Genomic DNA, 25,205 nt, shown 5'->3' on the forward strand with positions numbered 1-25,205 from the left:
AGCACGGTGGCCAGGACCACCAAGGAAGAGTGGGACCGAGCTCTCAGCAGCTCGGACCTTGAATTACAGCTCTGGGCTGTCCATCGGGCCCGCGACGCGGCAGAGGGGCATGTCCTCTCTGTCCCGACGTGGGAGTGGCCCACTGTGCACTAATTGCGCACACTGACAGACCTGAAGAAAGTTATTCATTCATCCATCCATACTTATCTGCGGAACCCGCAATACGTATATTCCTTGTGAACTCCCGTATTATCACTATTGATGTCAATGGACGTGGAACAGAGTCCATTACATGGGCCAAAGGAGTTACGTAATAGTTGATCCGCACGCTTGTTCTTCTTGGGAGACAGAAAAAAGTGGAAAAGGCAGTGAGAACAAAGAGATGGACATTCATTCGCCTGCCCGTGAAAGAAATAAGGAAAAGAAAAAAGGAGAGAAATTTCATGTGTGCCGCAGTAAATACCAGGGGTCTACAAGCGTACTCTCATACCCTTTTCAGCATGGCCTTTATTGCTACGGAATGGTCCCTGCAGAACATCCCGTCTAATATATTGGTTCTAAAACGAACTGTTTGTTGCCTTTCACTAATATATCCCATTCACAATACTTTTTTCTATATACAGACCAGGTTATCTTGTGGTAGTACGCTCTACCTCCTGTATAAAGGCCTCATCGTTTCGGAAACGGCAAAATGTGTTATAATGTCGGTAATTGTTGCGCCCGTCGCGCAAGCTTGAACGTATCGGTGGTCAATTTATCTTCCGCCCACTAATTGAAAGTACAGTTCACATTTGCCTGAGACCATGCGCATTCCCTGAAACAGGCGAGGGCCAGGTTTGAGTCATCCTTGGTCTTGACTTTCATTGGTCTACAACCAGAAGAACAGGCTTCGATAAGATCAGAAAAGCAACTGCCAATCACGTTTTCCATAATACAGCACGCATAAAATTGTGCGGTCACAATAATTCGCAGTTGACAAAATTCTCCTTAATAAAAGCGCAATAAACAAAACTGCTACTTCAATGCCAACTTCCACAAATAATTCAACAAAAAAACCTAAACACGAGTTCTTCAATTTGTAGCGTCTCAACGCAAGGAGAAGGGGTATGAGGACGTCTTTGCGATGAAGAAAAACGTAAGAAGGCGTTCAACTCCTTCTCATAGAAGCGGCCGTATCGTTCACTGCCAGTGTTGTCGACGGCATCATGTGTCTGCTCGGCATTTCTGGTACCTCCATGGAAGATAACACGGCTGGCTGTTTCGTCACCAATACTGTGGTTTCCGCAAGTGTATTATCTGCGTAGAAAAAAAGGAATGACTTTAACATTACTGCAGTGGCTACAAAGGCATACCAAGATCTACATACGAGGAATGCATGTAAAAATACATAGAAGACGTGTCAATGCCAACGTTTAGCACTAGAAGAATATTCAAGGTTCTTACAAGATTACCGTTACTTATATATTATGTAATATTTAGGACAGTACTTCCCTGATGGATGTTCATTTGTTTAATGTAAATCCTTTACAATGGTTCATGGAGAGACTATGATTTCCATTCGTGCTATGGATTCATTCTTCCAGGCAACTGGAGCGTATGTAACCGTCATCTTTACCTGGAAACGCTTGACGCGAACGGTATGCACAGAGGTGAGCTCTGTGGTGGAACCACAAGGCTATTGCGTGAGCCACAATGCGGCGGAGCCGAGCGCCAGCTGGAGTTAATGCAAGGAACAGGGCGCCCGGCTCCATGGCCCCCGAGACACCCAACGCGCCGGCGCTCGCCAAATGGCCGACACAGCGGCCCGGTTTGTGTGTGTGAAGTGGTTTCTTTGAGTTTTCGCCTAACATAATTACGTTTTCTCATATATTCAAATTACAATCCGAGAGCCATAACGTCTGTGAGTTGTGTGCAAGTCGTAGGTTACAATTTTCTACGTATTTTATCTTGAAAAATTCAATTACTTCAGTCAATTCCTTGCATCATATGGAAGGCCTGAGTATATGTAGTTCGAAAAATCTCTTTGCCGATGCGACGTTTTGACGCTCGACACGGGACGCCAGATTTTCTGCAACACGGGCTGCTTAACCATGTCACGTTAAAATGAACAAACCATCAGGTATCCTTATCTATCGCCTAAAACACGCGAAGGCCAAAGCCTCGTAAAGTCTATTTTAAATCACCTTAATTCACTTGAATCCAACCTAATCCTCCTCCAAGCATATTAATCCTCTTTAAAACATCATGATTGACCTTAATCCATAATAATACTCCTTACGCCACGCTAATTTGCCCTAATTCATGCGAATGTACCTTATTCAGCCTTAATCCTCCTTTATCTACCTAGCATCCGCCGTAATACACCTTAATCGACTTTAATCCTCCTAAGCCAGTGCAATACACCTTACTCTTTCTTATTACACCTTAGTTTAAGATATTTCACCTTAATGCAATCAATGGATTCATTTGCTATTTATTAATCATCTCTTATACACGGCTGGAAATGCTTTGGTTAGCTTCTGGCCTTCCTTCGGTCACGTGATATTCTCTGTACCTCGCAACGGGAACTTGAAACATATAGATTTAAGACTTTAACCTCAATAATCATTTCTGATTCGACACCTTTTCGCTATTAGCCCTCTGCTATTGGTCAAAATTTTTCGGGGTACGCCAACTTCGCCTGTTTTTAAGGTGACATCACTATACCCCGATAACTCACCACGCCACAGTGATGCTAGGCGTTAAAGATACATGAATATGCCGAAGAAAACTTTTTCTCAATAGCCCGAGACTGCCCCATACCGAAAGGAATAGAAGACAGCTGCCGGACGATCGCTCAGGCACTAGCTACTCGCACTTGCAGGAGAGTATGAATTTAAGTGCATATAATAAAACTTGTTGCGTGGCAGCATATCTTTATCGAGCCCTTTTAGCGCCTTTACGAGATCACACTGCCAACTCTTCTTCACTGAGAATACGTTTTAGCGACATTCTTAACCTTCCGTTGCCGGCCGCCGCTATTTTCCACAGGCCATCACGTGCTAAGTAAGGAGGAGTCGACCAATCGCAGACGACGGCACCACCCTCTTCATCCGGTTACCTTTTTTCGCTGAGCTGGCCCGGCGCCTTCAAAACCATCTCCACTTATGCCTGCTTGTCGCCTCTTGTCAGCCAATTTGATAAGCAAAACCGCTCAATGTGGGCAATGTCATTCGTTTTGAAAGCAAACAAAAGCAAGCTCCTTCAAGTGAGGAGAGCACTTGATTTGGCTGGTCAGGCAACTCTGCCGCTCATCGCCCGATGCTTGCGTTGATGGTTACGTAAATTTGACGTCAGGAGATTCAAATAAACAGAGATTGAACTAGCATTACGTTATAGGGTTCTCGCAAAACCTAAGTAGACAACCATTTTTTTTTTCACTTCGCCTCCATCTGAATGCGGTGGCCCCGTCGCAGAATTGAACACGTGACCTCTTGCGCAGCCGCGGCAACATCCGCCAGCCAGTCATTCAATATTGTCAATGCTCTTTTAGAGAGATTAAGTCTACTCACCAATGATAACCAGGAAGGTGAACATAGCTGCAAAGGCGACAATTCCCGGGATCAGAATAAGCATGGCCCACGACCAGATGCCCGACAGGAAGTAATCTCTGCGAACGGTAGCACAGCAGGTAGTTTTCTAGTGAGCCACTAGTGGAGAGATTCCGGTCCTACTCCCAGCCACGAGATGTTTTTCAGGTTAAGATACCGAAAAGCTCTCTTTGAGGCACTGAAAATCTATTTTGTGCTCCGCGTGTTAGGGATTGTAGGCAAAGAGCTTGTGCTCAGCATCGCACTAATTCCACTGTAGGGCAAACGTCCATATCATTCTATGAGTACGGCCAATGGGCCAGAAACAAAGAGAAGGAAGTACGAGGTGGACGATCCTGGAATCCGAAACAAATTCTAAATGTCTGCTGTTTAGGAAATGGCTAGAATGGGCTCCCAGTGTACGTTGTCGTACAGGCTATCATTCATCACCTAGCATGTCGACCTTCAAGTGCTCGTACTTCCTTTTGTACATAAGTACCATTAACCATGTATTGTGTGAACTCGACCCTGCTACATACACGTATGTTTACCATTTTTGGTCGTTCCATCGACTTCTCTACTGCAGTCTTGCTCTCCTTGTATATGCGCTCCGCAGCTCCACATTGGGGCGGCGCATACACATGATCACAGCGCACTTCGTCTATTGGGCTCCGTCTATGCAGCTGTACGAGCATAGGCTTGACTTTGAGAGTCATCCATGAGCAGTTGCAGTTTCGAAGGCGCGGTATTCCATAAAAATTACAGTATTATATGCCTCTTTCATACCTTGTCATAATAGAAAATGGCCCCTTTTCGAAATGATAATTTTTCCCAGAACTGAATCGCCCCGCGTGCGCGACGTACACTACGTTGTATATAGACCAGAACACGCTAGTCTCGCACCCAGACTAACCGAACGCATACTCTCGCACCCGGGTTGCCCGGTCGACCGGCGCGATCTTGTACTGGGCTGCCAAAGTGTGTTCGCCGGCGACCAGTAGACATGGCAAGCGCCAGCTCTAGGGCTCCAAAGTGCGGAAATGTGCCCGTTCACACGGATCCAAACTAGAAGAAGTCATCTGGGCATCATTGCGTCGTGTTTGGATGCCAAAACAACCAGCGGAAAAGGAGCAGGTTGCTTAGCGCTGTTTGCGCAGAGCACAACACACGTAGGGAATCGTGCCGGTGCGGTGTTTTCAGCCTGCGCCGATTTCCATCCGCAACGAAGAATGCCAAGCTGCGCCACCGGTGGATAGCTGCAGTGAATAGGAAGAACTACCAACCCAGTGAAAATGCACGAGTGAGTATTCGATCTGTGTATATTTTGGTGCCACGTTCAAGTTTGCGCCCTACAAACGTAATACGTGTAACACGCAGGTTTGCTCCGAACACTTTCTGGGCAACAAGCCTACAGAGCAGAATCCCACGCCGGTGCTTCGCCTTGGCTATAACAAAAAGGCAAGCCTTTTCGTGTTTTCATTCAGGCAGAGCTCCCGACGGTTAAGCGGAACAGTTGAGTTTGCGGTTAGCGATACTTGCAGCTGGTGCACAGAATGACCATTAAGCGTGAACGACAAGTTGTAGGCCTTGCTGGTGAGCATTATTGCTAATGAAAGTAAACCGAAGTCTGCTCGTCACGTAGCATGCGTCCACAAAAACGTAAACGACGACTATGCGTCGCCGAAGGTGTTCTTGCGGCGCACCTACATTTACGAGCTGGTGTTGCAGGTGTCATTCGCAACGAATTCATTTGAGCCTCCTGAGCTCTAAACTGCGTGCGGGCTGTTATGCGGGGCAAAGCGCAAAATATTTCCTTTCATATGGCGAGGAAAATAAGGTGCTTAATTATTCTTGTATTTTGTAACAAAATTTTGATCGTTCTCACTAGTTTTTTTTTTACTGTTTTCTTTTCTAAGGGAGCGCCAACAATCCGATGGCCTCGCACAAGCGAAACAGGTCTGGTACCAGGTAGCTGCAGTCGGTGGGGCTAATTTCTTGGAATGCAGGTGCGGTTGTTGTCTTGTACCAAAGGGGTCCTGATGATGCAGCTTTAAGTAGGGATAGTAATTTTACGTGCCCTGTCATGGTTTGTGCAACTGTACAACACCTGCATCTGTCATGCTCGCCCTGTTATACGGGCTTTGACTGCACATGTAGTTGAACTATATAACTACTGTAGTACCTCATTTTCCAATGAGTGCAGGTTTAGCATCATATGCTGCTTGTTCGAGTGCTGTAGGCTTTTGTTCTGAATGTTGTACTCTTAAGTGGTTGCACGATACAATTGGCCTGGTGTATTTTCTATTTCATTTTGAGAGGACTTTATATCTTCGCAACAGTGATGGCATGGGAAAGAACTACAGCCCTTCTTACTATAACATCTATTTTGTTTTCAATGTGCAGGTGGTGAAGGGCAGGCGTCTGCTAACCAGGCAGTCAAACGACCTCGCCAGTTGGTTGCCAAACGCGGCCAACCCAGTAGAGACCATGACAAACAAGACCAAACTGAAAGTGAAGATGACAGTGTTCTGCGTGCTTTAATAATATATGGCACCAACACAGTGCTGTAAATTCCTTCACAGGTTACGTGCCAAAAAGCTCACACGTGTTCTAGCATATAGCGCGCGGTTTGTACAAACGTAATAGCGTACCTACCCGATGTATTCGCTTCTGCAGTCTGCACAGCACTCAGTGTGGCCATTGCGGACTTGCATGAGGTCTTGAAGTTTGATTGAATCCAGACAGCGAAAATGACAGGTTAGAAAAAACGCGAAACACGCCTTCCGCCCAGCTAAAAAGCCCAAGTTTCGCTTTCGCGCCGGGTCGCATCTCCCGGCGTGGCAGCCCAGGCCTGCTACTTCGCGGCGCTTGGGATAGATGGCGCGACCGGCGCTCATCAATATGGCGGCGCCCTTTGAATTTACGGTGTTCTGGTGTATAGACTGTCTTTCTTTTATTGGAAATTTTGTTAACCACACAGAACAAACAGCTCAATTCGTCCTGTTTTGGTGGATTAGCTGATCAGGTGGTCATTACTTGTCCGACAAATTCAACGAGATCCAAGTAGCGAATTGAAAACGATCGTAAACGGTTCTAGTCAACGGAATTTTTTCTCAACACACATGTCGTCTTTACGGCGGAGCTTCAATATTGCTAATTGGTTGTACAAGAGGCCAATGATACTAAGGTAGAAAGCACGGGAGTAAACTAGCCTCCACACATAACACAAGCATCAACCTTTATATCTGCGTCGTTGTGCCTGTGCCATAATATATTAGATCACAGCCGCGAAGCCCAAGTAGAGATCCTCATTGATTCGATTTCTAGACCAGTGTGTCCGTTACATGAACAACCACAAAGCCAAATAATTTTTGGGGGGAGGTGAGCAAACTGTAGCGACAAATGAAAGGCACTCTAAGGCGCCATTGTAAACGAAACTAAAGTATAGTTGACATAATCTGTTTGGATGTAATATCAGGGAATGTTTAGCAAAAAACGAAGGACCCTACACCACAAGACTGCAAGTTTCGGGCAAATCGTTGTTAAAGGACTGTCGCCGCATGACTTTACCCGGTCTCCGTCATTTTCATCGCTAATATCCTCAAGTGTTTACACATGACGTCGCTTCTGGCATTTCCAAATTCTATTACATCTTTTTTTTATGAAATGTTTAATTTTACAAGCAAACTCAGCCAATCGAAGGCGCTGCAGGAAATACACATTTTTTGTGCGAATAACAAATCTTTCTGCTCTAGCTTCGGATGCTAATTCAGGCCTTGCAATCTAACGCTCCCGGCCTAAAGTAACTATTTGCCCCATAAGCCACGTATGTCCCCATACCTATTACTTCTCGTAATTTGAGACACCATATAAGAAAACAATATATATCTGCCAAATAGTATGCGACACTGACAATAGGACAATGTCTGCTCCCTAGAAGGAAGCCGGTTCTAGTTCTGCAACTATGCTTTATAAAAGCGCCGAAAAACTCAACGGGTGTGCTTTTCAAGCCAAATACCCTATGTGAAATGCTTCGATCACAACGATATACACTCTTAAAAAAAGGGAGCGAGAAAGGAGGAACTAGCCGCTTTCCTCCTTTAGGCCAGCGAGTTCCTCCTTCACACGCAGTTCCGATGTCGCGCCTTCTTGTGGAAATTAAAAGGGGAGGTGCTTTTCTTCCTTGCATGCGTATCTTGAGTAGCCGCCGCTTGTGACCTGAACATTGGTTAGAATAACTTCTTTTCGACAGAAAGTAATGCTAAGTACTATAACCTGAAGTCTAAACCTTTCATGACAAGCGTCCACAAGTGTTAAGCTTCTCGCTCAAACGGGAGCTGTGATACAGGAATAGTTCAACTCAAAGCAGCGCCCGGCTGCTGGCGCACAGCGAGACAAGCCTGTACTCAGGCATCTCGGCCTAGACACCGCAGATATCAGCCAACCTTTCTCGTTTTGATGCGTGAAGTTAGGATGAAGAGAAGGTTAAGCTATCTCAAATGTACGCATTTGTTGCCATTTTGAAGAGCCATCCGCCATGCCTAGGAAGTGAAATCAAAATATGTTTGCTGGCGCCGTCAGCATGCAGCTGGGTGGTGTGGGCGCATCACCGCCGCATGCGACGCCATCAAATCCACAGCTGGAACACAAGCTTTACGCCCATAGCAAGGAGGCGCTCGAGCGCGCCATGCAACCAGATGTGCAGCCGTGCAGCAGGGCGAAATTCTGCAAGAGAGTAGAACTAACAAAAGCAGCGTGTTTGCTGAAATGTTACGCTGTTTGTAGCCTGGACTACGCCTGTAAATACTTTTTTGTCAGTTGCTGCTTTTTCTAGGGACATTAAATGCGCGGCCAAATAAATGTGATAAACGCAATTTGTAGCATTCGTTAGGTGAAGCTAAAATCATAGCATCAATTCTAAAGAATTTAAAACATGCAACGCACATGTCTGCTCCAAATATGCGTACCATCTAAAGCAGCATCTTCGCAAGTGACAATTTTTTTTCATCGTCACATTTCCCGAAGTCCCACAAAAATTGATGTTACTGCTTCCAGCTTGGCATTTATAAATTACATAGGAAGCCTAGTTCCTAAGCAAGTTGAAGCAATATAGCCCTTTATACACCTGTTTCAACGACTACAAAACACTTCCATACTTACTCCTCCTGGTTCCAATCTGTGTGAAGAGACAAACAGGATATTTGTACGAACATAGAAAACGTGGAAAACTTAGAACATAGAAATCGGCAGCGCTAGTGAAATGCAAAGATGAAGTGTTTTTTTATTTATTAGAGCGCAAGTTTCCTCACTCTTCATACGTCAAAACGAATTTATATACAAGCACATTGGCAAAGCTTGGATTATATAGTGACGTGTAGTAATTGCAAAGGTCACGGGTAATACATATTTGATCTTCGTTGGATACTACTCGAGCAACACAATCAACATCTTGTGACATAACAATAATTTTTTCATCGTGTTCTATACGTGGCCTTGTCATGTGCGAGCAGTCGTAATACCATCATACCACTGCTTTGTTTTCCTCGTCAAAGGCTTATCCAACGGTAACTTAGTGTCGTCATATAGCACAGCTAATTTGCTCCTGATGACAGGAAGCAGTGTTACCGTGATGAAAGCCCTGGAAAACAATTATCGTACTTTCCGACACTCTGTGTAGTACTTTTCGCTCTCTAATATGGGAATACCATTGTCAAGGTTTGTGGTTTGCTCTGAAGCAGCGCACCGGCTATGGCGTACGTGCAGGGGTCTCCAGATCACTTTTGAACGGCTGGACTTCTTTGAAGACACGAAACTCCAACAACAAATTCAACTGGTTTGTTCCCGAGTGCTCATGATAAGATTCAATGATTATTTACAAGAATAACCAAGCGTCATCATTAGCAAATACTAGGCCAGAACTTCGCACAGCTACTTTGCTAAGTATGCGGCAGCATACCTAGGTTGTGGTGTGTGCCAGGGGTGACGTTGCACACTGTCATTTATCAAAGTGACATCTCTTGATGTCTTATCTGTAAGTTTTCTGTTAGATATACCATCTAAGTAGGAGAAGTCCGCCTATTATCTCATAAAGGATTGTTTGGCTGGTCGAACCTCTGTCTTCCAGGGGAGTAGCCCCGTGACTAAGCCATTAGGCCACGATTGCACGCATTCGTCCTTCGTGCCAAAGTCGCTCTTTGAAACGCATAGCACATGCACGACGTTCAATTTTCTCACATTCTTCCCGCGTGACAGCTAGTGCTTTGAGACACTGTGTTCTCTGGCACTGACATTGCGATCGGCCTAAACGTCTTTTAGGTAGCCCCAAGGTAGTGGAAGTCCGCCTATACGGCAATCACGATAATAAGCAAGCTTATCGAGTGAACAAACCCAAAGTAATGTGAATAAAGTCATTTGTTTCTGTAGTACATATTTATGGTGATCTTGCACAACAAGAAGGGCGTTTGACAGAGATGCCAAATGGCCAGTCTAATGCGCCGTACATATATGAATAACAGTGGCTGAACAAGGAATGCGTCCGCGAAATAGCAACGTTGCGCCTATGGGGTTTCGCCGAACGGGACGAGGAGGAATCCGCCTCTATTATTTCACTGACCGCGAGCAAACAGACGCCCAATATTTCTGAAGCTCTTCATATATGAACTAGCCCGGCGTGATGTGTCATCTTTCCGTCTGTTAGGCTCAGTGATAAACAAATCGCTCACCTTTGCAATTAGTGTAGTCGTTGTGCCTCGAGCTTGGAACATTTTCCTGAAATTCAGTGCGTATTTTGTGCTCTTTTCTTCCCCCCTTCCGAAGATTATCAGGCGCCTTTCATTCATTAGGCTTTTAGTTAGTAGCCAGCGCTGCATCTTGTGTCGCCTCGTTCTGTGTCCTGCTGTTGTCGCTGTTTGCTTCCAACACATTCCCAGATATCTTAACTAGTCGCGGTATTCCGTTGATTGTGTTTCTCGAGCCTACTATATGACACCTCTAATTTGCTTTATTTCTTATGTATACGAGCCTTTTTCTTTCTGTCCCAATCTGAAAGCGGCAACCGTCGCAGAGTATCAAACACACAACAACGGTCGGCGATCACGAGTACGGGGGTGATCATGAGTTTGTGCTTGGTAAGTGTCAAAGCAGCCTATAGGCCCTCCGCCATTGAAAGTAGACGGAGCTGCCCGGCTGGCGCGGTGATCGGCTCGTGTTTGCCAACTAGGGTTCGCTCATGGTTCGGCTTAAATTCCTGTGTGTTCTATAACTAACGAAGCCTACCCATCTACTGTAAGCCCAGCAAGTGGGCCTAAGTACCTGCACTCCTTCTAGCTACCACTTCCTTAGAGTCACTGAAGCGAATCTCGAAGACCATGCTTTTGCAAACTCCAAGCGCCTGAAGCAGATACGAATCTTGGAGGCAAGATTCGCTTCGTAACTGCAGAGAAGCACTGTTGAAGCAACTGTCTTTTGGTACACGAAGCATATTGGCCGGTTCTGAATGTTTCTTGCAGTGAGGCGATACTTGAATAATATTTTAGAAGTACCTAGACAAAATGTGTCCCATATAATGTGCATGAACCATCGCAAAAGTTCCGCTCTCGTCTAACGCCATTACTTCGCCGTGTATTTAGTGCAATCCACCAGTGTCAATAGTGTCCTATACTACAGTGCCCACCCGAGCTGCCTTTGTTCTGCCGAGCAGCATGCCCGCGCTCTCTCATGAAAAGTCTGTTAGTGGAGCTTCGAATCACAGTGTATCGAATTATTTGTTGAAAGTTACGCTTTTGTGGAGCTCTATGGATCGGAACTTCTACAGTATTTGCGCCAGAAAAGCGTCAGCGCCACGGTGCCTATAAGACGAAGGAGCATTTGCTGACTACGTATTGAAAGGTAAACAATTTGTGGCGCTTGTGCGCATTATTTTACCTCATGGTTCATGTGATGGGCTTTCTGTATCCAGGGCAGAGTGTTTTCTCAGCGTAGGTTGTCCATGTTTCTGCCCACATTTAGGAAGCAATTTCACGAAAGCTTCCACTGATGTTACCGCGTACTTGCATTCTACTGTGAAATATGGGGCGTGCCCTGATTGTTATGATTGAATGGGCACACAGCTATGAAAACGCTGAGAGTTACTGTTTGTTCGGTAGCTTCCTCGCAAGAAATTCTTCATTACATAGGCATTCCCACAAGTGCAGTACATGTGTATTATATAGGTCGTTGTGTCACGGGCCTCGCGCGTAGGCACATGATTGCTATCTTTGACGCTAGAGCAGATATGTGTTCGTATGAGGATTTTTTTATCAGTGCAGTTCAGTTTGAACGTCCGCGTCGCGAGAACCTGTCTGTAGTGTTTATGTTCTTGGGTGTCTTCGCGTATTTGTCTTCCACATTGCAGAAGAGATATAGGCCGATATTAACATAACGAGGTTTCTTTTTAGTGGGGACATTTGTATCAGACGCGTTATATATATATATATATATATATATATATATATATATATATATATATATATATATATATATATATATAAAGCGTCTGATACAAATGTACAAATATATATATATATATATATATATATATATATATATATATATATATATATATATATATATATAAAGCGTCTGATACAAATGTACAAATATATATATATATATATATATATATATATATATATATATATATATATATATATATATATATATATATATATATATATATATATATATATATATACATCTCATCTTAAGAACATGCTGTCAGCTCTTGTAATCGTACGTTAAGGTACTGCGTAATAAAGTTAGCGCTTGGATGTTGCAGCGATACTTACAGCTTGATTCTCTACCACTCTTGTCGCCTCATTATCGGCTGTCTACTCCAGCACGTAACACCAGCCGGGGCTTCAGTAAGACCACTAATGAATAGCGAAAAGGAATAGCATAGCTACAAAACAGCGGCCTAGCGTTCAGAATTCTTTTTATATGCTCGATATTTTTTTTCTGTTTCAAATGCTCTATCTTCTACAACACATTTGAGTTTTGGCGATGGTTGTCCTGGTAGTCATACGTTTGCTGCTGATTTCATTCCTTCAATTTTACTTGTTAAACAGCAGTGTAACCGCCTGAGATATAGCAAAGAGACATATAGCAAAGAGACGGGACGCAGATTGATGCAGCTGCTTGTGTAAGGCTCCGTTTTGCAATTCGACATGATATTTGTAAATCACAAATTTCCAGGTTCCAACGCAATAAATTAAACATTTCCTACTGTTGAAGTAGGCAGATTCTTTAGGCATCCCTACATCCCGCAGGAACCTGCTGCACTGCTCAAAGCTGGACAGCACAATGATAAAACACCTGATCTGCGTACTTTCACAAAAGTGAGTAAAAAACTGTCGCTGCCGTGTGAGATGTAGAAAACGTTTGTGTATTATGCATTCATTTTACCGTATGTGCCACTTTAAGGATTTCTTGTGGAAGATCATGAATTTTATCTTTTGGTGATCGGGAGAGGGATCTGAATGTTAGTTTAGTGAACTTACCTAAATATAATCGGTGGCTTGAGTATTTACAGCTGATACACTTCACATAGACTCTTTATTCATCTAGCCAAATTCCCCTTCTTGAGAACTAAGCTTTCGTACTTTGAATAATGCACTCTAGAACGTCTAGAAAAATGTGTTCTACCACCTAATGACATGGTTTAGGTAAAATGTGCCTTAAGCAATCCTTTCACGCAAGAATTCTATCATCTCTACCACCTAAACACATGGCTTAGGTAAAATGTGCGTTAAGCAATGCTTCTGCACAAAAGTTGTATCATCTAGAGTTTTACAGAAGCCTGTCTGCTCGGGATGAAACATGACAGACATAGATCAAACAAATAAAACCTTAAAAGCAGTACATTCCACCTTGCATACGTAAGTAGATCATTCTAATGTTGGCGTAGCTGCTGTTTAGAGCTGCCCATCTCCGCGATGTAGTTAGTGTCGTGTACACACTTTGCGTCTGAAAGCACAGAATTCATATCACTAAAATATTTGACATGGTTTGTAACTGGGATTGTTGATACGTTGGTTTAACATGGTTTGTCACTGAAATTGCTCTCTCATTTGTTTAGCTTCTCGTCGGGTTCTTATGAATTTAATTTTGGACACAGCGATATGTTGGAAACACACATGGCATATACATAAAAAAGGCTTACAGCAAGGTTAACATACATGCAAGGACACACATGTGTGTCAATGAAATGCTCAAGCCTCTTTTCTGCGCAGAGGAAGAAAAAAACGAAAAAAAAACATGTTTACCGTGCACCCAAGGTTCTCCTATTGTTGACGTGCCAAATTTCATTTTTTTCTCGTTCTGCTTATGTTACCATGATGGATACTCTTCTAGCAATGATTCAGTTGTGTTCATTAGCAACTACAATAGATAATAGCCTGTAGTGGGTGGAAGAATGGATGTTACCGGATTTGTGCCGTAGAACCACCTTAAAATTTGTTATTAAGACGCACTTTTCGGCGAAAATTAAACGAGGACGAAGAGCACAAACAGCAAGACGCCCACCTGTGGTCTATTATCTCTCAAGTGCCATGTAGAAGAAGCATTGTAGGACACTATTATTATGTATATTCTATAGCTGACCAGTCCAGGCAGCTTTGTTTAGTAGTGATCAGTTTGCTGTTGCTAAATACAAGAAAATTGTAGTAACGAGGACTGTTTGAAGGACCGTTCAGATTTGTCTATAAAGTTGTATACTGCATGAGTGATGTAACAGAATTTATTGCCAGCTCCGCATGACTGTATGAAGCCATTTTAAGAACTTTAACTATGCTTGGTGTAACTGATTTATGGCTACTTCACACAATTGTATGATTCCTACTTGTAACAGGTACATATTGTCTGTGCAGAAGTACTGAATGATTCGTTTTGTGGGTGTTGTACCAACGCCCACAATGACTTCGCCTAAAAACAGGCTTTCGGCCCGAGATGTGTGAATGGCATTGTAGGCATGTACGAGAAGGCAGTCAGTTGAAATCTTTGCTTTATTTGTAGGGCATTTGAAGTAAAAATTCTTTTGCATTACTGGTTATATGCTGTCTCGTTTACATGTGCGGACCCAATGCAACAGGCTATTCTAACTACGTATTTCTGTGTTTCCCTCTCTCTCATGCTCAGAGCAAGGCATCCTAATATGACCACAGGGACGTGAAGAAAGCATTATCGTCACTGCTTGTTTGTGGCTTCTAAGGACATGCATGAAAAAGTTGCAAAATAAATATCAGTGTTTGAAAAGATTGGTGTGCTTTGCTAACAGATACACTTATATCCCACTCATGTTCAAGGTTACATGAGAGCCGTAACAGAATACTTGACGAAATTTTGACAAAAGCAGGCAATGTCACTAGGATGTTTCTGAAACGTACAGGAAAGTTGCAAGGATGTTTCTAGGGTGAGCGGCAGAAAGTTGAAAAGAAAAAAAACGTTACTAGGATGTTTCCAGGTGGAGGAATAAAAGGTTCGCAGAATTTTTCCATAATGTTTCTGTGAACTATTAAGATGGTTTGTAAGTCCTGCTTTTACTGTTTGAAGCGTGTTCATTCCTCGCTTAAAGAGAATTCGCAAATAAATTTGTTATTCGATACTGGTGGCCAATAGTAGACAGGATATCGATATAGTTTTTAGGAAGTTTGAAAACGGTAAGGAAACATTTAATAAATCTTTGGTGGGTTCTAGAAGCATTTGTCGGAAAAGCTTTGTTCAACGTCACTATAAATTTTTGTAAGGGTGTGCCGTACGACTGGTCTTTCACGTATTTCAGCAGCCCCGCAGTGAGCACACGAGCCTCAAATATTGGAGCTATGGCTTCGCTGTAGAGGGTGTGAAGCCCATTAAAATGAATGATAGCGCTTGTAAGAGAGTCGCGACTTAGACCAATCGCTTGCATTCGTCACTACGCATTTTTTCGACATCAGCATCATCCTACTGTCTTCGTGTGATCACTGGTATCTAGTCGACATTGATTTCTGCTTTTTCAGTTTTTCGTTTTTGGAGGTTTTCCAATGAAGTCCTGCTGAACTCGACATACTGCATTCAGGTTCTATGTGGGTCGCACTTGAAGTCGACTGAATGGGGACTAAAGGAGTAATCCGCTGAAACTTTGTAATCTGGTAGCAGAAATATAACTGGTAATATTAAACAATGGCTTCTTATACTCTGATTAAATGGGTAACGCCATCTGCATTTTATTTATGACGGCGAAAAGCTCTGCCTTTTTTATGAATCCCATTTCAGTGTACACAAGACGCCTACTAGTCACCAGAACTTGTGGAAAATTCCTTCAAATTTGAGCAGTCTAGGTAAGAATGACAGATAGCTGAGCAAGTAGGTAATGCATTCATGTTAGAAAACAGTTAAGCATGCTGACAGACACAGAAAGGGGGAAACGGACCGTACAAAAATGCCGAGTATCAAATGTACTAAGGTCACAGTACTAAATGTCGCATTCTGAGTAATGGCACCACCACCTATCTGCGCACGCAGCGCTAACCGTCAGTCACGGACATGCACCGGCTTAATTGAAAGAGAACTGTTTAGGCTTCAAATTTCATCTTCATGTAAGGTAATCGTAACTAGCTAATCCACGCAAGGGCGTTCTTATATGTCAAACCTCAAACAGACCGACTTCTTCGTACTTATGTGTAAACAAAACTGTAGTATCATCAAATTTTCAGGTGCATTTACAATCGTGACAGTGCAACGAAAAGTTAGACGGGGTTCCTCGGGTTAACGACATATTATTCCCAATTAATTTTGCATTTCTGCAACGGCCTGTCTGCTCTGCATAAATGCAACTGCAGCTAAAACGAACTTTATATGCTGTGCCCATATGGCACTCTGTGAATTTCAGGGTGTTTTACTTTGCGTCAGTCGGGCCTCATTTTGCCGTTAACCTGTTACTTCTTTTTCTGCACCGCGGTGCATAATTCCCTAACCTATCGGCAGCCGTCAACACAAAGTTAACCCGGTATCTACCACCCAACTTTCTTAACTCTGTGCGACAACGAATGCACGTATGGAATAACCACGATTCTCTTGGTATTTTTCAATATTTAACGTAATTAATGTGCAAATTGGAGGGTATTACGAAGCTCTTCAAGTGTTTAGAAACATTAGCTACTGCAACGAGAGGATAACTAGCTGCTATTAAGTGCGTAATTTGCGCGATAAGGTTGACACTCATTTGGCACACGTACGGGTTGGTGGTAGCGTTGGGCAGTCCAGTGCGCTTCCCTCTACTTGTGTCCGTGTCTGTAAGCGTAACGACTTTCTAAAATGAATTTAAGTAAAACCGTGCTCCGGAGAAGCAGCTGATAAGCTCCAGTATTCATCCTACTAACCCAAGTAACGGTACAGCTGCGCAGCTGAGTCGGTGAAAGTTGCCGATGAGGAGCGCGCGATGGTGCCAGCAAAAGCTCTCCGACAACTGCTCAGTGATCGCGAAATATCGTATTGGTGGTAGACTATCGACACATCCACACAAGCGATATTGATATATCTCACCGCAGCTACCACTATAGAGTGCAGTACGAATAATCTATGAAATCAGCAGTGGTCGCTACAGCTAACGTTTGGACAATAAGACTCATCTTCGTCAAGAGCCGCAAGAATTGGAGCCCTGCTAAGACAAGTCTTCTTGTCGAAATTTGGGCGTCGGTGACATTCTTTGTTAGATAACGGCTGATGACGTCAGGCCTCCCTCTACCTGTCAACTTTTGTCCTGTTTAGATCCCTCATTGAGTACGGGTTCATTTAGGAACGTCAAGCAAGAGGTCTGTCAACAGCTGTAGGAACTAAACTAGACCAATCGAACAAGCCAGCATGCCGCCCGCACCTCTGCGGCTATTGTTCGAACTTTGAAGTTTATCTCATTTTCAAGAGGTTGGCGGTGGCTGGAAAAAAGCAAAATCTGCGAACACAGCATGAAAAAACCCTGCCCCTTATGGTTGCAAGACATGGCTGCGCGGAGCTGCCGCACGGTCTCTAGGAAAATAAAAGACATACATAACTTTGCAAAATACAAAATTGAAACAACCAACTCCATGGCATAAGACCACAAAAAATAACAGCCTTTACAGTTTCAGGCAATTTCGCATATTACAGAATGAAACATTTGAACAAAATGACATATAAGAACGAAAACGCTTCTTTAGAGAAACAATGAAGAGATGTACACAAGAATATACATAAGCAGTGACCTAAACTGATTTTTACTTATTTACTTATTTCTGGAAGCTGTATTAAACAGCAAATTAGTATTGCGGACATGACTGAAAATTCTGAAGGCGCCAGGTTTCATATAATAACTTCCGATTCATAGCTGGAATTCGACAGCCTTCTTAAGTGATTTCTTAAGATATGTTAGCTATAAATTGTTCAAAAACGGTTTACTGTCCGGAGTTCTGAGAGTTTTATGTGAGGGCGTACAGATTTTACTCACATCCAATGGAATTTTCGCCAGCGGCTGGGGTCACCGGATAGAAGCATATGACCTGCTGCACGGGTAGGCCATCTGCGGGTTTGGCCACTTGCAGCTGGAACGCTGTCTCATCTGTAGCCCGGATTCACAGCAGTATGATGCACAAGGACGATATTAGAAGCATTATTGCAATGAAGGAACAGTATGGGAATCGTGGGTCCACAATGTATTGTCACTCACAATCATATGAAGCCAACAGAAAATAAAAACAAAAAATGGGCTTGAAAAACATATTTGCTGTCCTGATTGAAATCTAGAAATGAAAAATAAAAGCGCAATTGACCTTCCACGTTATCCTTCCTAAATTTCTTTCAAGACAACGAATAATTTTCCCTAGGGTATATTGGGCATGAGTGCAAAAGGAATAGAGCTTTTATTCAGCTGCAGTTAAGATTCCTCAAAGCAGCAATGGTATTTATAAAATGATGCAGCAGAGAAAACGCTCTCTCAACGCTCAGTGAACGCAACGTTGCCTGCAGTGTGCAGATCGACACTATTTCCAATTTGCTTCTGCGGTAACGGCTCACACACCCTCACGCTAGGGACAGCGGCCTCTCGGTGAAAAGCTTCAGTTGTGAAAGTGCTTGCAAAATGCAGAAATCATAATTTGTGAGGGAACACTGATTGATAATTTTGCACCTGATTTAGCGTGCAAAGATAAATATAAGCAGCAGTTGGCAATCTTGCAATAATTGAACTACGTTTTTTTAGCTACGAGTCAACTGAAGCTTAGATCTTGTGTATTTAGAACTACCGATGCTCAGTAGTCGTTACAGTACGCAGTATGAAGCATATTCTAAGTGGAATTCAATCCTATCGCTTTCAATAAAAAATATAACAATTACAGGAACCCCCTTTCTAAGTTCAACAATATTGTTTGCTTTGTTTCCCTACCAGCTAAAAAAATATATTCAGAGACTTCGTATAGAAAACGAAACGCTCGAGATATGCACTGAGGGAAAATTTATCTAGATATGATTACCTGTCCTACGAAGCACGCTTCCTCTTACAAAGACAGCAACCTTAAGGTAAGATTGAGTTTGTCTACGATCACTAGTGCGCGTATAGAGCATACTGGAATAATCTAGCTCAAGGACAACAGATCTGTTATCTCCCACACGCGATTTTTAAAAATTGCACATAGCTCCAGAACGATCATCCCGTATATTCCAACGCATTGTGGCGCAATGTGGCTACTGTGTATGAGTAAATTATTGTTTCTTACCAGGCAATGCACCGCGGATTGCACCTGCGAAGAAGGTAGCAGAATTACTGAGATCTTAGAATACTGAACCCTACGCACTCATCAATAAGTAGGTCATAAGTGCTAACAAAAGGTTTAGTCCAACTTCGATATTAGACGTATTATTCGTTAAAGCATATGTTGAGAGACGTGTGGATGGTACGATAGCGAGGCTCTGTGAATTGGACCGCATGCTTACACCTGCTGAAAGTTTGCATAAGATTAATTACGCGTGTTGATCCGCACTTGAGCGGCGTCTTACCCTTCTGTGCACAACCCCGAAAGATGCTCGTCATCAACGGCGTTCTTCCTCCCCCAAAGCTTCTCTTTTACTCTTTTGCTTTACAAGGCTACTCAAAATGCAATTGTAATATAAGCTTAAAAAATCAATCAATGTGGACTCGTGCAAAGAATACGATGCCTTAGCCCGATATATGAGAGGCATCACCGGAGACGTACCATGAAGCAGGAGCAGTAATGGCGATACCTATCACGGCTGCTAGTGCACCCGACACACTGCCATTAACAACATATTATATCGAGCTTCTCTCACGAATGAATAGCAAATGTGAATCAATAGTAAACGCAAGTTTCTTTTCTTCGGCTGTAAAGCTTTTGATGCGACAGGGTATTCTGACGCACAAACCACAATGCCAGAATTAGTCGGCACCAACGCTGCTAAGCTCGTATACATCTCTTGATATTGCTCGAGTAGCAATGCTGGGAATGACGGGTGCAAGTGGTTTTAACAACTTTGAATTCCTGCAAAGCTGTGGAGAAACCGCAACATTTTCTGGATGCGTGTATATATTTAACGACTGATCGTTCTATGCTCTGCCCCTAGCAAAGCCGGCATCAACATTTCACAGAGTCCGTACAACTGGCACACTATAGAGAAGGGTGTGCTTTTGTCACTAAATTTCCTGGTTTCTTTTTGGAAACAACACCTTCGTACAGCGTATCCTACTTACAAACGCCACAATATACCACAATATAACTCACCTTGCTCATGAGCCTACTTTTGTAGTCGAAGTATGGTATGTACCCCTGTTCGATATTGCGGCAGGCACCCCTTGAGTCGGTGATGGTGACCCGCGAGTGCTGATCTGCGATAGCTAGCGCGATGGCAACCGCCTCCGCCTGAGTAATCGTATGTGCACGGAAAGTGAGTACGTTTACTGCAGTGTTCCGGTGAACGACTGCGGCCGTGTACTAACCCCCATGGTGCGAGCCGGAGACCTCCACGTAGAAGACTCCGTGTTTGTGTCCGTAGTGGCGAGCCAATGCTCCTGCCCGTGCGAGGCATCTGCCACTATGATCATTTCGTGTCATGTTGGCCGCAAGAGGGCGCACGTGCAGGGCATACCTCCACTGTGATGGGATATGTACACGCTCTTCCGTATGTATTGAATGATAGATGTGTAGTCGGGCAAGGAGGCGGCGACCCGATGGCGTTTTAGAGAGTATCGTGTATTGGTTCATCAAGTGTGCCTCTCGCAGCTCTTTAAAGGTGTTCACGATCCCCAGGCCCAGGAGGCGTTGGTTGGAGGAACTGACAGGGAGGTCGAGAGCTTGCTTGTAGATTTTACAGAGAATTACTTCGAGTGCATTATCGTCAAAGTTGAATAAGTGGAAGTAGGTAGCCGAGTATAGGACTCGAGTGGTTAGAAATGCATGCGCCAGCCGCGAGGCGTCTTTGGATCGTAACCCCCCGCGCTTGTTCGAAACCCGGCGGACGATCCGGTCTACTGCGTCCCACACCTTATAAAATTTGGCCAATGTTGTGTCTGCTCTATAATTTTTGTCAATAAAGAACCCCAGTACTCCGATCTCTTCGTGTTCGAATATGAGTCTACTGTCAAGGTAGCGGTCGATTTTGGTGATGTACTAGGTGGGGAGCGTGCACAAATTCAGATTTGGACGGGAGCACTGAAGGCCGCAGAGGCGCGCGTAGTTGTCCATGATGTCCACCGGTTCCTGCATATTGGCCCCCATTTCTCCTACTGAACCGTGTTTAGCCCAGATGGTGACGTCGTCGGCATATAGCGCGTGCTGGATGGCGTCGACCCTTGCCACCTAAGCGGGAAGTCTCGTCATTGCCAGAGTGAATAGGAGGGGCGAGAGTACCGCTCTCTGCGGGGTCCCTCGCGTGTTGGTATAGGCCGTGTTCGGTGTCCTGAATCCGAATGTATTATTGTCGGTCAATGAGAAGTTGCCTAATGTGGTTGAAAGTGTCTTGGCCGCAGTCCATTTGAGAAAGATGTGTTAGAAGAATTTCGTGGATGACGTTGTCGAAGGCCCCCTTCAAATGCAAAGCGAGTACTATTTTGTCGTTGAGGGGATATTTGATCGGGTCGAGAATTTCTCGGTCAAGTTGAAGCAATACATCATTTACGGACCGGTGTGGGCGGAACCCGAACATTGTGTGTACGAAAACATTTTTGTTCTCCAGAAACTTGCCTGTGTTAAGGGCTTTAGCTGTTTCGGGAAAGAAGGTAACCAGAGCAGTCTTTCAATCAATCGGGAGGGGTATTTCCCCGATCCAAATGAAGTTGATGTAAGCAAGGAATGTGAGGTAGGCTGAGTCAGGAAGATTATGTGATTTTATGCCGTCCCTGTACTGTTCCTCGCTTCATTTCTGCAAGGCCCGCCTTCGGGCCGTGTTGCTGGAACGGTTGGTCAATCTCCGCGTTATCGGAACTTCCACACCAGCGCGTGGGCCCTCTGGGGCCCTGCTGTGTACAGGGGTATTGATCTGGGAGTTTGCATGCCAATATCGAGGTGTCTCCATCAGAGATTTGAATCGCTCGTTGGGGATGTTTTTGTGTTTTTGCTCGTGTATGGATGGGGTCCATTAGGGCGCGGAAGAGGCGCCACGTACTCCAGCTGGGCATTTGTCGTGTGGCCCTGTTGCATCGGTACACCCAGTTAGAATTGGTGAGTTGGGGCCACGAACTCTGCCATTCATTGCGTGAACACAGCGATGTGAATTTAGAGTTCCCGATTGTGTTTTTGCAGGCGCCATCGGCTGACACCGCTGTACCGGGCTGCCCAGAGGTGAAAGAAGTGTTTGTCCACCTCCAGGGTGGCCTCTGAGAGTTGAATTTGGGTTTCCGTTGAGCGAATGATGGAGACCAATTGCTGGGACCAGGCATGGTGCGCTTGCTCTAGAATGGGGGTCGAGTTGGTGTGTGTTTTTCAGAATCTGCTCAAATCGAGTAATTTTGCCTGTGCGAAAGCTCTTGCCAATGGATCGGTGCGAATGGATGTATGAGTATGCAGTGGTCGCTGCCGAGGGTCTCCTTGGTGTTCACCCACACTGCACATTTAATCTTTTTGGTGAGGATAAAGTCCGGACAAGCGTCCCCGGTCACGGCGAGGTGAGTGGGCAGGGTCGATGCGGGGAGTAAGACCAAGCGTGGACATAAGTTCCGCCAGCTTACGTCCACGTTTCTCCTCACGCTCGTATCCCCAGAGTGTGCTGGGGGCGTTAAAATCGTCCACGATCACCAGGGGATCCCTGTCCACAGCCATTAAGGCGCGGTTAAAAGGTCAGCGAAAGTAATGTTGGCTAGTCTTGGGAAACAATAAATTTGAGAAAGTGTAGTGGTCGGTCCTGTTTTCTTAACGGACGGAGGGTCACCATCACGTACGAGAATTCCCTTTCAAGGTCAAGGTGAACGAGTTTGGCCGTGTTATTTTTATGGACGTGGATACAGGAGAGGGGGACTTGCTGAAACGTGGTGAAATTTGTAAGAGTGGCGCCACTCCCTGGCTCCTGGAGAGCTACCACAGCAGGAAGTTGCTCGACTGTTTTGAGGAAATGGAGCACGTCAGCCCGATTAGCGCGGGCCTTGAAACCTGGAACGTTACATTGGGTAATTAGAATGGGGTTGGCAAATTTGGATCGGGGGAATTCCTGAATTGAGGGTGCTCACCATTACTGGTAAGAGGGGTCATCATCATCATCATCATCATCATTAGCCTTCTTTGTGTCCATTGCAGGACGAAGACCTCTCCCTGCGATATCCAATTACCCCTGGCCTGCGCCAACCGATTCAAACTAGCGTCCACAAACTTTCTAATTTCATCGCTCCACCTTGTCTTCTGTCGTCCTCGATTGCGTTTTCCATCTCTTGATACCCATTCTGTAACACTAATGGTCCAACGTTTATCTGACCAACGCATTAGATGACCTGCCCAGCTCTATTCTTTTCTCTTCATGTGATATAGAATACCGTCTATACTAGTTTGCTCTAGGATTCAAACCGCTCCCTTTCTGTCTCTTAACGTTATGCCTAGCAACCTTCGTTTCGTCGCTCTTTGCGCGGTCCTTAACTTGTTCTCAAGCTTCTTTGTCAGTATCCAAGTCTCGGCTTCTATGTCAGCACTGGTAAAATGCACATATTGTACACCTTCCTTTTCAATGACAATGGTAAGCTTCCAGTCAGGAGCTGGCAATGTTTGCCGTATGCGATCAAACCCATTTTTATTCTTCTGTAAGTTTCCTTCTCATGATCAGGGTTTCCTGTGACAAATTGAGCTAGGTAAACATACTCCTTCGCAGACTCTAGAGGCCGACTGGCGATCTGAACTCTTGTTCCTTTGCCTGGCTATTTATCATTATCTTTGTCTGCTGCATATTAATCTTCAACGCCATTCTTACACTGTCTCTGTTAATGTCGTCAATCATTCGTTGTAACTGGTCTCCATTGTTGCTGAATGGAACAATGTCATCGGCAAACCGAAGGTTGCTGAGATACTCTCCGTGAAGCTTTACTCATTAGCCTTCCCAGTTTAATAGCTTGAATACTTCTATGCACGCAGTGAATAGCATTGGATAGATTGTGTGTCCTTCTGTGACCGCTTTCTCTATAGGCATCTTTCTGCTTTTCCTGTGTATAATTAAGGTAGCTGTAGAACCTCTGTAGATAATTTCCAAGGCATATACGTAAGCCTTCTGTATTCCTTGATTACGTAATGCCGCTATGACTGTTGATATCTCTACTGAACCAAATGTTTTCTCGTAATCTATGAAAGCTATATAGAGAGGCTTATTATACTATGGGAGTTTCTCGATAAGATGATTAATGACATGGATCTGATTCACTGTAGAATATCACTTCCTGAAGCCCGCCTGTTCCCTTGGCTGACTAAACTCCAGTGTTGCCGTTATTCTATTGGAGATTATTTTGGTAAATATTTTATATAATACTGGGAGTAAGCTAATGGGCCTATAATTTTTCATTTCTGTAACGTCTCCCTTTTTGTGAATAAGTATAACATTTGCATTCTTCAAGTTTTCTGGGAAGAGGGGTAAGGGATTGTAAAGACGATGGTCCAGAGTCAGCGCTCACGGGGAGGGGAGCATCCTCCATTCCTGAGAGTGAGCAACTGTCTTCGTCGTCAAAATCGAATTATCGTCGAGAGGTTTTGGGTTACCGGAAGGACCAGCCTTTAATTTGGCCGGCTAGCCTGATGGTGCGAAAGGGTAGTGCGATTTGTTGAGTTATGAGAGAGGAAATGGTTTCTATCAATTTGGGTGATCGCGGCATTGACCGGGCAAAGTATCAGGGAAATAAACAACACAGAATTTCTCACAAACGCGACAATGGTGGTAAAAACTCGTTTTAAAACTGGTGATCCCTCCTTAGTCTTAAACTACAGGCCCATATCGTTAACAAGCAACTGTTGTAAATTACTAGAGCACATCACATCATCCAACGTCATGAAATTTCTATTAGATCGCGATTTGTTCACTAGCAATCAGCATGGTTTCCTTAGTGGTCATTCCTGTGAAACCCAACTATTCGAATTGGTAACTGACCTGCACGAAGCCGTTCATGGTGGACTAAAAATA

The 25,205-nt window shown here is 44.2% G+C and overlaps 1 protein-coding gene across 1 annotated transcript in view; it reads right to left on the reverse strand.

The window, feature by feature from the left end:
- Positions 1-841: 841 nt before the first annotated feature.
- Positions 842-25,205, reverse strand: part of LOC135914269 (uncharacterized) — a 30,537-nt gene continuing 6,173 nt past the window's right edge. Inside the window, exons 3-7 of the mRNA XM_065447046.1 lie at positions 19,328-19,351; positions 18,064-18,174; positions 8,730-8,745; positions 3,552-3,649; positions 842-1,296 (exon numbers count right to left, since the gene is read on the reverse strand). Coding sequence (XP_065303118.1) covers positions 1,148-1,296; positions 3,552-3,649; positions 8,730-8,745; positions 18,064-18,174; positions 19,328-19,351 — 398 coding nt within the window. The 3' untranslated portion in view covers positions 842-1,147. The remainder of the gene's footprint in view (positions 1,297-3,551; positions 3,650-8,729; positions 8,746-18,063; positions 18,175-19,327; positions 19,352-25,205) is intronic.

Source organism: Dermacentor albipictus, chromosome 8 (genome assembly GCF_038994185.2).
Source record: "Dermacentor albipictus isolate Rhodes 1998 colony chromosome 8, USDA_Dalb.pri_finalv2, whole genome shotgun sequence".
Taxonomy (NCBI): domain Eukaryota; kingdom Metazoa; phylum Arthropoda; class Arachnida; order Ixodida; family Ixodidae; genus Dermacentor; species Dermacentor albipictus.